Raw genomic sequence first — 14,241 nt, forward strand, 5'->3', positions numbered from 1 at the left:
GGATTCAGACTCTGAGCAGCCCGAGCGACCCGTGCCAGCCTGGAGCACTTCTAAGGTCAGAATGGATTGTTTTGAAGGTTTTATTATAGGACTAAAGCCTGGTCCGTGAGCACGTAGAATTTTGTCCAATGACCCCAAGCTACCCATCCTTATCGCTCNTGATTCCGACTCGGAGCCGCCCGAGCGACCCGTGCCTGCCTGGAGCACTTCTAAGGTCGGAATACAGTTGTTTTGAAGGTTTTATCGCAGGATATTCATCATAGTTCAGGGCCAGGTGGAAGGCAAGAGAGCACGCGGTCGATCGCCAACAAAGGAGCACTTCTAAGGTCAGATTATCATTATTTCTGACCACTGGACGTCCACTGCTGAACATAGGCCTCCCCCAATGCTTTCCATGTTGATCGATTGGTAGCGGCCTGCGTCCAGCGCCTTCCCGCTACCTTTATGAGGTCGTCAAAAACGGGACTATTCCCACCTCTCGTTCCCACCACTGTGCACTGCAACTCCTATCTAGCCAGGATCTACAGCTTGACCGCCACAAAAACCCAACCAATGAAGGTCAAGTTTGTCCCGGGGGAAAGTTAAACTGTCATTGGACCCGCAACGAAATTAATCAGAAGAACATAGGAGGAGTTCGAAATTAAGGTTCGACTTCCCTCCATTGCAAAGCGGATGACAGGTGACAAACAAAGGTTTAAAACCTTTAAGAAAAAGATTATGCACCACGAACAATAAATTAAATTAAGGGGGCCTATCTTATGAGCAATTAGCAACTACCTGCCAATAATATTTTTCACAAAATCGCTTAAAAGCACGGAAAATTTTCCTTTATGAGGTCGTCAGAGAAGGCTGCGCTTTCTGGTACGTTCTAAGGTCAGAATAGGATTCGTTTTGAAGTTTTTATTTGAGGATTATTTATCATCGACCGATAAAACTATAAGCTGTATATCTAGCGCCACGATTTAAATGGCGGACGGCTTCCAGTATCTTAACTCGGATTCCGACTCGGAGCCGCCCGAGCGACCCGTGCCTGCCTGGGGCACTTCTAAGGTCAGAATGGATTGTTTTGAAGGTTTTATTATAGGACTAAAGCCTGGTCCGTGAGCACGTAGAATTTTGTCCAATGACCCCAAGCTACCCATCCTTATCGCTCGCGCGTAATCATATTGCTGTCGCGACTGTGCGACGTGCGCCCACAGTGAGTGTGCGAGCCAAGGTCATTGGACAAAATTCTACGTGCTCACGGACCAGGCTTTAGCTGTGCGTGCGACTTCGTACACGTGGAGACTCCACCCTCTTTTACTCATTTAGGGGTGGAGTTTCGTAAAATCCCGTCTTAGTGAGAAAAGGAACGTCTAAAAGGAACCTCCATGCAAAATTTGAGGCTCTTAGCACTTGTAGTTTCTGAGATTTCGTGATGAATGAGTCAGTCAATGACTTTTCGTTTTAAATAGATAGATTGTTATCATCGACCGATAGAATCGTTACCTGTATGTAGCTAGGATACGCGCCACGCGGACGGAGCAGCCCGAGCGACCCGTGCCCGCCTGGAGCACTTCCAAGGTCAGAATGCAGTTGTTTTGAAGGTTTTATCGCAGGATATTCATCATAGTTCAGGGCCAACAAAGGAGCGGAGCATCATCATTTCAGCCACAGGACGTCCACTGCTGAACATAGGCCTCCCCTAATGATTTCCACAATGACCGATTGGCAGCGGCCTGCGTCCAGCGCCTTCCTGCTACCTTTATGAGACTGTCCGCCTTGTAGGTGGAAGCTTGTACCACGCTGCGTTTTCCGGTACGCGGCCTCCACTCCAGAACCTTGCTGCCCCATCGGCCGTCAGTTCTGCGTACTATGTGCCCTGCCCATTGCCACTTCAGCGTACTCTATAACCGTCAGAAATAGACACACATCGCCAGGAGATGACATCCACCGTGTGCCTCGTCAGCGCAACCACGACCACTCTGACAAGAGTGCCCGACTAAAAAGATTCAACATCGACCGATAGAATCGTTACCTGTATGTAGCTAGGATACGCGCCACGTATAACATGGCGGACGGCTTCCAGTATCTCAACTCTGATTCCGACTCGGAGCCGCCCGAGCGACCCGTGCCCGCCTGGAGCACTTCCAAGGTCGGAATAAATGTTATTTACCCGTCTGCCGTGCCGTAGGTGGACCGACGATCTGGTGAGGGTCGCGGGAGGTGCCTGGATGCGAGCGGCGCAGGATCGGTCTTTGTGGAAATCCTTGGGGGAGGCCTTTGTCCAGCAGTGGACATCTTTCGGCTGAAACGAACGAACCCGTTTGCGCCCGAAGGAAGGTTATATTTTTTGAAGTTTCACTGTAGGATCCTCATTGTCGACCGATAAAAACGTCTATAGCTAGGATGCGCGCCACGTAAATCATGGCGGACTGCTTCCAGAATCTCTACTCTAATTCAGACTTGAAACAGCCCGAGCGACCCGTGCCCGCTTGGAGCACTTCTAAGGTGAAAATCATCATCATTTCAGCCACAGGACGTTCACTGCTGAACATAGGCCTCCCCCAATGATTTCCACAATGGCCGGTGGCGGCCTGCATCCAGCGCCTTCCCGCTACCTTTATGAGATCGTCGGAGAAGGCTACGCTTTCTGGTACGTTCTAAGGTCAGAAAAGGATTCGTTTTGAAGTTTTTATTTGAGGATTATTTATCATCGACCGATAAAACTATAAGCTGTATATCTAGCGCNTAAGGGGGCCTATCTTATGAGCAATTAGCAACTACCTGCCAATAATATTTTTCACAAAATCGCTTAAAAGCACGGAAAATTTTCCTTTATGAGGTCGTCAGAGACGGCTGCGCTTTCTGGTACGTTCTAAGGTCAGAAAAGGATTCGTTTCGAAGTTTTTATTTGAGGATTATTTATCATCGACCGATAAAACTATAAGCTGTATATCTAGCGCCACGATTTAAATAGCGGACGGCTTCCAGTATTTTCACTCGGATTCAGACTCGGAGCCGCCCGAGCGACCCGTGCCTGTCTGGGGCACTTCTAAGGTCAGAATGGATTGTTTTGAAGATGTTCCAAAAGGAAGGAAAATTTGAGACTCCTGGCACTTGTAGTTTCTTAGATTTTGTGATGAGTGAGTCAGTGACCTTTCTGCTGGTTCTCACAGATTTCCACAACGACCGACGCTGCCTGTGTCCAAGTGTATTCCGCGACCTTCAATAAATCGTCAGTCCACCGACACTCATTTTTCTGTTCTCTAGTTGCCACTCTTCCGCGGTCGCCTCTTGAGAACTTTCGCGACACCCACCATAATGTTTCTGTTTTATTAATTTACTAGCTGTGCCCGTGACTTCGTACGCGTGAAAACCCGTTTTCGCAACATTTTTCATTTTTACTCGTAGCGTGATGGTAGCCTATAGCCTTCCTCGACAAATGGGCTGTCTAACACTGAAATAATTTTTCAAATCGGATCGGTAGTTCCTGAGATTAGCGCGTTCAAGTAAACAAACAAACTCTTCAGCTTTATAATATTAGTATATCAGATTATTTCCTCTCCCCAGGCCCGCAAGCAAGCCCTAATGATCCAGTGCCAAGTGTCCCAAGCGCACGTGGACCGTTTGTTCAGCGTCCGGGTGCACAGTCCGGACCTGCGGCACATCTTTCCGGACATCGAGCGCGCGCGGCTGAAGCGGACGTCCTCGGCCGTGTGGCGCACGCCGCCCGGGGAGCGCCTGCCCGCCCTGCAAGAGTGAAGTAATAATTACTATTATTTCTATGCTTAACAGCTAACACCACTGGCGAGCTACAAGACCTGACTGTAAGTGGCCCATCCTGGGGAGTCCAAAAGTGATAGTCTGGTCTCTCGCTCGCGCTCGCACACACTGCGGCCGCCCGTCGCACAGTCGCGACAGCGATATAATTACGCGCGAGCGATAGGGATGGGTAGCTAGGGGTCATTGAACAAAATTTTAAGTGCTCGGCGACCGGACTTTAGTCCTCTACAGTGGCGCCAACTGGTGAGCGTGTGATGTAAGTTGATTTGATTGAATTAAGAGGGCACTTCCAATACCCGTTGTGCTAGGTGAGCGACGGGGCATGAAGCTAAGCGACGCTATGTGATTAATAGTTCACGCGATTACGTGAGTAGTTTGATTGAAATGTAAGGGCTCTATCCTTTAAGATACCATAGCGCCGCCAATGGTGCGCATCGGTGATGTATGTCATCATTTCAATCACAGGACGCTCACTGCTGAACATAGGCGTCCCCCAATGATTTCCAGATTGGCAGGTTAGTAGCGGCCAGTATCTAGCGCCTTCCTGCAACCTTTATGAGGTCATCTGTCCACTTAGACGTAAGACGTCTTATGCTGCGCAGATACGTGGCCTCTACTCCAGAACCTTGCTGCCCCATCGCCGGCAGTTCTACGTACTATGTGCCCTGCCCATTGGCACTTCAGATTTCTAATCCGTCAGGCTATGTTAGCAAAGTTTACAGACTACTTATTTTATTTATATTTCCTTCTCGCCGCGCCGATAGCAAAATCTAATGTTACTAGGGTTAGAGGCCTGGCTATTCAGTTCTCTTATCTTGCAACTAATCCATTTGTTAACTTACTTTATTTGTTTCAGGTACTCACTCCTCACTTTTCGGGAATACACAATGTCGCTGGCGGCCTTTCTTGTAAATATAACTTTATTAAACTTATTATGTTTATAATATAATGCAATCATGAGTATTATACGTAGCCGTTGCTGTTAGGCTACATTCCTTTAGAAAATAATATACTGCAACGATTTGTTTTTGCAAAAATCATCACATTTTAATGTAAATATTATCATCTGCCATTCATTTTGTTTTCTTGTTCTCGGCTGTTAAAACTTATTCCGTTTTTATTGTTTACCTCCGTTTATTGAAATTTGGTAGTTTTAAAAATATTTTTAGTGAAATGTTTGATATTTCAAGCAGTAGTTTCAAAAAGATTTTAACACCACACAAGCGAAAGGAAGCCTTAAAGTAAGTGACCTTATAGATTTAATAATATATAACGTTAACCCATGTATTTTATTGTATAGTTGAATGCTGTTGGGATATAAAAGTGACAGGTTAGAGTTTAATATTTTTTTAATTATTTTCTTATTAAAATTGCATAGATTGAACATGGCACCAATTTTGATATGTCAGTTAAAGTTGCTAAACTAGGTTTAGAGATAAATCTTATATTTTGGTACTATTTTAACATTTTAGCTATTAAAGTATTGTAAAAAAAAAGCTCTATATTGTTCAAATAGTCTATTTATTAGACTGGGCTATACCACTGTCTCGCTATAGTTTTTTGTGAAATTATGAAGACACTTTTACGTTATGCCAACAAATGTAATGAAAACTTAAAGGAAAAACTGGGTTTTTCTTTCATCAAACATACGCGCCCAATTCACAAACGATGCTTGCTTAAGTGAAGCAGAAAATCGAACGCACAGCGTTAAATAGAGCTCTGTGATTGGTTCGTGTCACCCTGTGCGTCCACACGCACTATGAGACTCATAGTAATGTTCGTGAAAACGGGCGACAGATTTCTCTAAAAGGAATTTAAATAATAAGTAAATGTGTTTTCATAATTTTGCCGTTGACTGTATGAATTTAGAACCTGCCTGTCACAATCCCGAAGTATGATAAATGTTATTANTATGTCGCTGGCGGCCTGTCTTGTAAATATAACTTTATTAAACTTATTATGTTTATAATATAATGCAATCATGAGTATTATACGTAGCCGTTGCTGTTAGGCTACATTCCTTTAGAAAATAATATACTGCAACGATTTGTTTTTGCAAAAATCATCACATTTTAATGTAAATATTATCATCTGCCATTCATTTTGTTTTCTTGTTCTCGGCTGTTAAAACTTATTCCGTTTTTATTGTTTACCTCCGTTTATTGAAATTTGGTAGTTTTAAAAATATTTTTAGTGAAATGTTTGATATTTCAAGAAGTAGTTTCAAAAAATTTTAACACCACACAAGCGAAAGGAAGCCTTACAGTAAGTGACCTTATAGATTTAATAATATATAACGTTAACCCATGTATTTTATTGTATAGTTGAATGCTGTTGGGATATAAAAGTGACAGGTTAGAATTTACTGTTAAAGATACTACCCGTTCGCGCTAAGTTTTCCGGTCCGTGGAATGCACGTCCCCTCCCCCAACCGCGATTAAAAGCAATTTGTTAGTGATTAAACGCAATTTATGTGTCATATTTTACGCAAATACACATTTTTTTATCAATAACAAGAAATAAAAATATTTTATAGTTTGATAAAGTTATAGACGCTTCCCTTCGAGCGACGTTATATCGCCAGCGGAAAACTTAAAGCGAACGGATAGTACCTAAATTAGACATGGTAACAATTTTGATGTGTGTGTTAAAATTGCTAAACTAGGTTTAGTGATCAGGGATCAAGACTTTGGCACTATTTTAACAGCTATTAAAGTATTGTGAAGAATCAAGCTCTATGTATTGTTCGAATAGTCTATTTATTAGACTGGGACTACACCACTGTCTATCTACAGTTGTTTGCAAAATTATGGAGACACTTTTAAATTATACCAACAAATGTAATGAAAACTTAAAGGAAAAACGGGGTTTTTCTTTGATAAAACATACGCGCCCATATTCACAAACGATGCTGGCTTAAGTGAAGCAGAAAATCGAACGCACAGCGTTGAATAGAGCTCTGTGATTGGTTCGTGTCACCCTGTGCGTCCACGCGCACTGTGAGACCTCATAGTAATGTTTGTGAATACGGACGTCAGATTTCTCTAAAAGGAATTTAAATAATAAGTAAATATGTTTTCATAATTTTGCCGTTGACTGTATGAATTTAAAACCTGCCTGTCCTTTAAAATCCTGAAGTATATTGATAAATAATGTTATTATTGTGTAGTCTTAAAATAGAGGCATGTTTAGAATGACTTATTTGACACAACATTGGTATAAAACCATGCTAGCAATAATATTTAAAGTTTGCTCAAAAACTAACGACAAATCAACACTCGTAAGCATGTCTTTTTAATTTTAGACTGTTTTTGCTAAAAGATCATGCTGCTATTCGGCATGTATAAACTTGAGCAAGCATGCATACTGTATAGCCTTAAAAAGCAATAGTAAATTTTGTGTGCTACACAGTTATAGAATAATGTTTTAACGCTAAGACTGTTATGGATTGTAAGTTAGAAAATAAAAATTTTACATCTAGTATTTTTGAGTTTCTATGCCACCTCATTTTTTTCGTGTGACACTGCAGATTAAAGGATGAAGCACACTTATCAACCCGGAAAGGGATCGAAACCGTATCAAATCGCGGCAATCATTATTCTTTGTAAGAAATTCTTGCAGTATGGAGTTTATCCGCACCATAATGTAAACGCCTCCGATTGACAGCGCGCGAAAGGTGTTGATCCATTTCCGAGTTGATAAGTCTGCTATGACCTTTACTTGTAAGGGCAAGGACTAGGTAATAAAAGAAATATTTGGTCTAAACAATACTTTATTGCTAAATACCACTGCATCCTTACATAATCGGTTTCAGTTGTACATTTTCTAGTTCATAACAACTCGTCATCGAGAATATTTAATTTTGATACAATTTACATATAAATACGAGTGTCCCAGAATATCGGTAAAGGTGTTAAAGCCAGTGTCGAGTATTGCGTGTTTTACGGATACCCTCCAAACACTCATATCGGAATGTCGGCAAAGACTTGAACCGGCAGTATGTAGAATAAATATCGTTGAGAATAATAATATAGCTGAAGGACCAATTCAATAAACACCCACAATTTCCAGACGTTTCCATATAACCCATCCAAAAAGAACGTAGATCCAAAATGTCCATTTTTGGTCCTTCGAGCCGGATGTTTAGTTCAAGGCGGCGGCACCAGAGATGATTTCGATCAGCTCCCTGGTAATGACAGCCTGTCTGGTTCTGTTGAAGGTGAGCGTAAGTTTGTCGATCATCTCTCCGGCGTTCTTGGAAGCGTTGTCCATAGCCGTCATGCGGGAAGATTGTTCGGAGCACGCACCTGGGAATAACGATTGTTTATCAGTGAGCTGTCATTAATGATAATGAGGTTAAATGATTAGTCACCGAGTAATTGCTGTATTTTTATTATCAAAAAGCTGACAGTTCGATTTTACTGTTTTTACAGACTTGACTAATTTTCAAAATTATTCAATATCTATTTTTTTTTAATATCTGCGACTTTTAGAAGATGAATGCAACGACCACACATTCTACACCGCACACCGTTGATATTTCGTCGGCCGATAGTTTAGTCGGGCAGTTGATCAGTATGGGCATGTATGGGAGTGCGCACACTACGCCGATTCGATTTGGCCGATTCTTCATACAAATTAAAATCGGGCACAACTATCGGCCAACTAAAAATCAACGGTGTGCGCCTACTCTTAAGAAGCTTGACGCGGCGATAGCAGGCACTAAAACGCGCGATTCCGATACCGCGTTCGAACGAATGAAGTCGCGAAATCGTGATGCTGCGTCGGCGATTTTCTCACTGTATCATTTGTGCTGTGGCTCTTACTGGTATCCAATATTACACCAAAAATTAATACGTTCTCCTAGCAAGATAAGAGGTATGATAAAATTAAGTTTAAGTTATGTAAGGACAGATAGCAGTGTTATGTACCTTCTTTGAGCGCGTAGAACACCATGGAAGCGAGCGAGAACTCCATGTATGACTGGATGACGTCAGCATCCAGAGAATCGTATGTCGCCAGTTTCGGGGCGCCCTGGAATTGAAAACGTAGGAGTTGTAGAATTAAAATATCAAAACAGTGTCGATAATTAATAACGAGAGGTGGCGCAGCCATAGAACAGATCGGAGTGGAGATTCGCAGATTCAATTTGAGTCGCTGCGCCATCTTAGTTTGGTACGTATTTGATATTTGATAAGTATGATGTATTCCAAAGAAAAACAAAAATTAGTCAATACTAATTCCTGTTCCAATGAACTGATCGGAACCAATAGGCTAGATGACAAAATTTCAATTATTTGTCCGTCAGACAGATAATTAGAAAATATTACTCATATTTTTTATTTTCTTTCTTAATCCTTCAAGGCCCGCTAATCTAGACACAATAGATAATCAATTGTTATGGCATTAATGAATGCCGTCTGGGACTCAAGCGGTTAATTAAATAATAAGTGCTACATCAAGTTGAAATGGCGCATTACGTCACGCTTGAGTAGATTTTTTACTCAAAAGTGACGTCACGCGACATTTTAACTTTAATAACTAATTACTGTAATTATTCGATTATGAAATTATTATCTGTCTGACGGACTAAATAGAATTTAGATTTCATCATCCCTATTGTTGGATTTACAGATTTTAATAGAATAATATATTACTGGAGCAATTAATAATTCGGTGATATTTATGCTAAAACTTATTTTTAAAAGCTCACCTCAACAGCCTTCTGGCTGTACAACGGCAAATCGGACTGCATATACGACACGACGGACTTGAACTTGTTGTAGATGATCTTGCCGGAGCCGAAGTCGTAGCCCGACGTCAGTATGCCGCTGGCGATCTTGGACGCGTCGATGAAAGTGGGCGGGAGGCGCCCGATCTGAGAAAGGATTGTGTATTGGCGGATTATTTGTTCAGATGTTGTTGGTTTTTATCCGGCTCGAAGGACCATGTTAATATCCGGCTCGAAGGACTATGTTAATATCTGGCTCGAAGGACTTGAAAGAGGCAGGGACTATCTTGAATAAATAAACGATTAGACGCTGCAGCGCGCTGTACTGGTTGAAACTACAATGTGTTGTATTATGCATGCACACGTTTATAAAACACGGACAAGAAGAGCTAGTTTCTAAGATTAAGATGTTGACTTGAAACACTAGTAGATAGAAGCAGCTGATATAAGATTATGCCATAAAAATTAAAACAAAATAAAAATTAAAACCGATATTTTTTCGTTGATATGATGAGTAGGGCAAGCTATATTTGAGATGCGGTTACTGATGCCTACATAGTAATAAACAATTAGGACTTGACGACTCGCATTTCCGAGTAGTAGTACTTATAACTACTCTTTGCTAACATCAATACATATCAGTTCCAAACGTCCATTATTAGGACTATGATCCAATTTTTAAAAAGTTTCCCCCTTTTTAATAAAAGTTACACCCTAGTTAAATTGTCATTTAGTATGGAAATGTCATTTTAATCCAGAGTTCATCCCAAGTGTAACTTTTTATTAATAAGGGGGTTTGAGCTCACCTCGTTGCACACACTGATGATGTGCTTGCCATACAAGCGCTGCAGGATACCTCGCGACTTGTCGCCCACGCAGATGACCTTGATGTTCTCAGCGCCAGGCTCCTGAAGCCGGAGTCGGATTACCTTGGAGACACCGGTGTGCACCGCGCCGCAAAGACCTGGGAAGATCATCACAAGGTCATTTATGCCCGTTTTCACCATCAATCGATATTTTTTAAGCAACCCCTATGGTAACACATAAATTATGAATTGTGTTTTCATAGGTGTCACTTAAAAATTAGGGATTGATGGTGATAATGGGCATTAGTCTCCAATACAGAAAGAAGGATTAACGTCAAGATGATGAGCAGCTTATACAGACTCCCACATTATTTTGATACTCATATCTAAGTAAAAATCTACAGTAGATTAGTATGAACTTATAATTATTGGGATTTAGATGTTTAGAAAACATTTCATTCCTTATTTTTGTAATGAGAATAGTTTTAAAACCCGATTCAACCAAACTTTTATCTGATAATTAACTCCTGGTATAACTGGCAAATTGAGTTTTTATTCTGAGATTAATATTTACTCTGGACCGACGATCTGGTAAAGGATCTATCTCATAAGATCCATTATAGATCTACTGAGATTTTATTTTCCAACTAGATCCACCGTGGATCTAATGAGAAGTTGTTTATCATTTGATACACCATTACTCCTAGTCGCTACAAATGGATCTGAGGAAAATATTTTTCTCATTAGATCTATTGATATGCTCGAGCATGGATCTATGTAGAATTTTTCCCACTGTTTCCATTGATTTCCATAACAATGGATTTAGTGACATTGTTTATCCCACTGGATACATTTACTCAGATCCATGGATCTACAGAGATTTTAGTACTACTAGATCCAGTGTTTCTCCTAGATAAACTTTTTTGGATAGACTACAACCAACGTCAATGCCAATTTTAAAATAAGTAATAATTGAATGTCCGTCATTCGGTACTTTTTATCCGACTGGACAAAAGGAGGGTTATGTTTTTCGAGTGTATGTGTATACAGGGTGTTTGGCGGAAGGTTAGACAAACTTCGTGAGTGTTGTAAGGTCATTTTGAGAATACAAGTTCGCCCATTTGATCCTAAGTGAGCTTTTTTTAATTGATGTTTTTGTTTTTTTTTTCCGAAATTAGACCTAAATACTGCTTAAATTTTTTTTCTCGAGAATTTTTAACCATTTTAAGGGTTCCGTAGTCCTGACAAGGAATATATATATAGTTTCGATATGTCTGGTCTGTCTGTCTGTCCGAGGTTTTGCTTGGAAACTACTTTCACTAGAGAGTTGTAATTTTGTGGAGGTATGTACAGGGTGTTAGGTAAATGGGTATATGAGCCGACACTAGCCCATGTTAACATGGGCATATAAATGGTATGGTGAAGTCAGAAATTTGATATCATAATTTTAATTTTTTCAATTTTCATACAAAATAAATTTTATAAAATCCAATTTGTATGAAAAATAAAATAATTAAAATGAAGATATCAATTTTCTGACTTCACCATACCATTTATATGACCATGTTAACATGGGCTAGTGTCGGCTCATATACCCATTTACCTAACACCCTGTATATTAATCACGCTGACAAAATGGTAGAATAAAATTTAAAAAAACATTTTTTTAGGGTTGCTCCCCTACATGTAAAATGAGGATGATTTTTTTTTCATCTTCTACCCCATCTTGTGGGGTATCGTTGGATAGCCTTTTTAAAATGGATTAGGGGTTTCTAAGACCATTTTTCTATTTAGGGATCCGTTTGCAAAACTGTTGACTTGAAAAATCTGGAAAAATTCATGATAATAGTGCTTTTTATGAACTTTCAAGGAAAACTATAGCGGTTAAGATAGATCAGTTAGTTCGAGAGTAATAGTCGTTTTACTCATTTATTATAAAATTTCATACCTAATAAAATTCCTTAGAAGAAAATATTAAAAGTGACTTTAGATGAAGTAATTTCTTACTTCTGAAATATATTGTGGTAACGACGGACAACTACGGAACCCTACACTGCGCGTGGCACGACACGCACTTGGCCAATTTTTTTGATTTGGAATTAATATCGAATAATGTTTTTAGTCAAATAAAAATAATTTCAGATCCAGATAATGACAGTTAGTTACAAGCCGCCAAAGTTTTACAAAAATAAAAACCACGAAAAAAATTCAACTTAGAATTTGATTAAAAAAAATGAATGGTGATAATGTTAATGGATTGCCAATGATCTTAAAAACATCTCTAGCTTCTCTTCTTTCCAATGCTATATCACAACATGTAGTAATTAGATATTGAAAATCGTCAAAAATTCAAAGTTTATGGAAGAAAATGGACTAATAATACAAAAATTATCCATACATACATCCTTCATTTTCGGGAAGAAAATCAAAATTACAGAAAAATTACATCGAAATCACAGGTGGTTTTTTTTAAATACAAAAAAGCCATAATGAATCCTATCGACAATTGCAAAGATATCCATTGTTTTTAGAACTCCATTGAAAAAGACAAATTTTTAGTTAGTCTGTATTTTATTGTTTTGTTTTTTATATGAATTGCAATAAATATAATGATTTAAATTATATTTATTGCAATTCATATAAAAAACATATCTTTAAATAATAATTATAACATTTAAACCCAGAACCCCCGATGAGTGGCGTTATTGAAAAAGTTAGATAACCATTATTAACAAATTTCGTATGTAGTTGAGCAACTATTTTTTATGTAGTAGTTTAAATTTCTTCTCACTAGATCCATAACAAAAAGTTGTATCTAATGAGAAAAATATTCTCCTCAGATCCATTTGTAGCGACTAGGAGTAATGGTGTATCAAATGATAAACAACTTCTCATTAGATCCACGGTGGATCTAGTTGGAAAATAAAATCTCAGTAAATCCATAATGGATCTAGTGAATGGATCTTATGAGATAGATCGCTGGTAAAGGTCGCGGGAAGAGCCTGGATGCGGGCAGCGCAGGACCGTTCATTGTGGAAAACCTTGGGGGAGGCCTTTGTCCAGCAGTGGACGTCATTTGGCTGAAACAGAACATTTGGCTGAAACAGAATATTTACTCGTTTGGTTGAATCCACGATGATGACCAAGGTGGACTTACCTCTGTCAGAGGTGATAGCAACATACAGTTGCTTGGGCTCATCTTCTGGAGCAGCTACCTGCAGACAAATACATTCATGTTGAAAAATAATAACTGCACAACCATTCTGATGTAAAAGATACACCCAGGGTGTTGTTTCAAACTAGTCTAAACTGGTGTAACTTCATAACTCTGAGAATGCAAGTCTAGGTATATCAGGAATGTTTTTTATTAATTCTTAAGTCTTAAATTGGTGTTTCTCGACCAACTAATTGTATACTGGAGTATTAACACTTTTATAAGCAAGAAAAGTTAACAGTTCGTTCAATCTTACCTCTGCCCTCTCGTAAAACTGCACAGCACCCTCGCCGTACGGGCGAGCGGCCTTCAAGTCACGCTCAGCGCGAGTGTATCTAAAATAACACATTTTGACTTTAAAAACAGATATTGTTACATAAAAGTAACGTCTATTAATTCTACTGGAATTTATGTAACTATACGATCCAAAATTCTACTTAATTAGTGTTAATAATTCAAACCTTACCTACACCTTACATTGTACTACATTCAGCAAAATACCCAGTTGAAATTGGTACAAATTTATATTTTAAGTAGGAAAGGGATTGTGCAGGTACTTGATTCACTATACCAAAGTGCTTCACTGTGTATCCATATTCTGAACATAAATTAATATCCTTCAACTGTTTTTAACAAGTGAAAATGTAAAAACTAGGCATTCCATAGAAGTTCCAATTCAAAACCCATTCAGCCAGTAACAAAGCATACCTAATTTGTTTTTTATT

General features: G+C 39.4%; 2 protein-coding genes across 2 annotated transcripts in view; one reads left to right on the forward strand and one right to left on the reverse strand.

Moving 5' to 3' along the window:
- Incenp (Inner centromere protein) overlaps positions 1-5,668 on the forward strand; it is a 39,960-nt gene extending 34,292 nt beyond the window's left edge. The window contains exon 19 of the mRNA XM_028308877.1: positions 4,622-5,668. The gene's annotated coding sequence lies outside the window, so the exon portion shown is untranslated. The remainder of the gene's footprint in view (positions 1-4,621) is intronic.
- Positions 5,669-7,521: 1,853 nt separating this feature from the next.
- On the reverse strand, positions 7,522-13,880 carry LOC114355826 (ATP synthase subunit gamma, mitochondrial-like). The gene is made up of 6 exons (XM_028308850.1): positions 13,773-13,880; positions 13,460-13,517; positions 10,303-10,460; positions 9,479-9,643; positions 8,697-8,799; positions 7,522-8,072 (listed from the first exon to the last, which is right to left on the reverse strand). The coding sequence occupies exons 1-6, from the start codon at positions 13,863-13,865 to the stop codon at positions 7,909-7,911; spliced, it is 741 nt and encodes a 246-aa protein (XP_028164651.1). The 5' UTR covers positions 13,866-13,880; the 3' UTR covers positions 7,522-7,908.
- Positions 13,881-14,241: the final 361 nt, after the last annotated feature.

This window comes from Ostrinia furnacalis, unplaced genomic scaffold (assembly GCF_004193835.3).
Source record: "Ostrinia furnacalis isolate ACB-3 unplaced genomic scaffold, ASM419383v2 OfSCF2566, whole genome shotgun sequence".
NCBI lineage: Eukaryota > Metazoa > Arthropoda > Insecta > Lepidoptera > Crambidae > Ostrinia > Ostrinia furnacalis.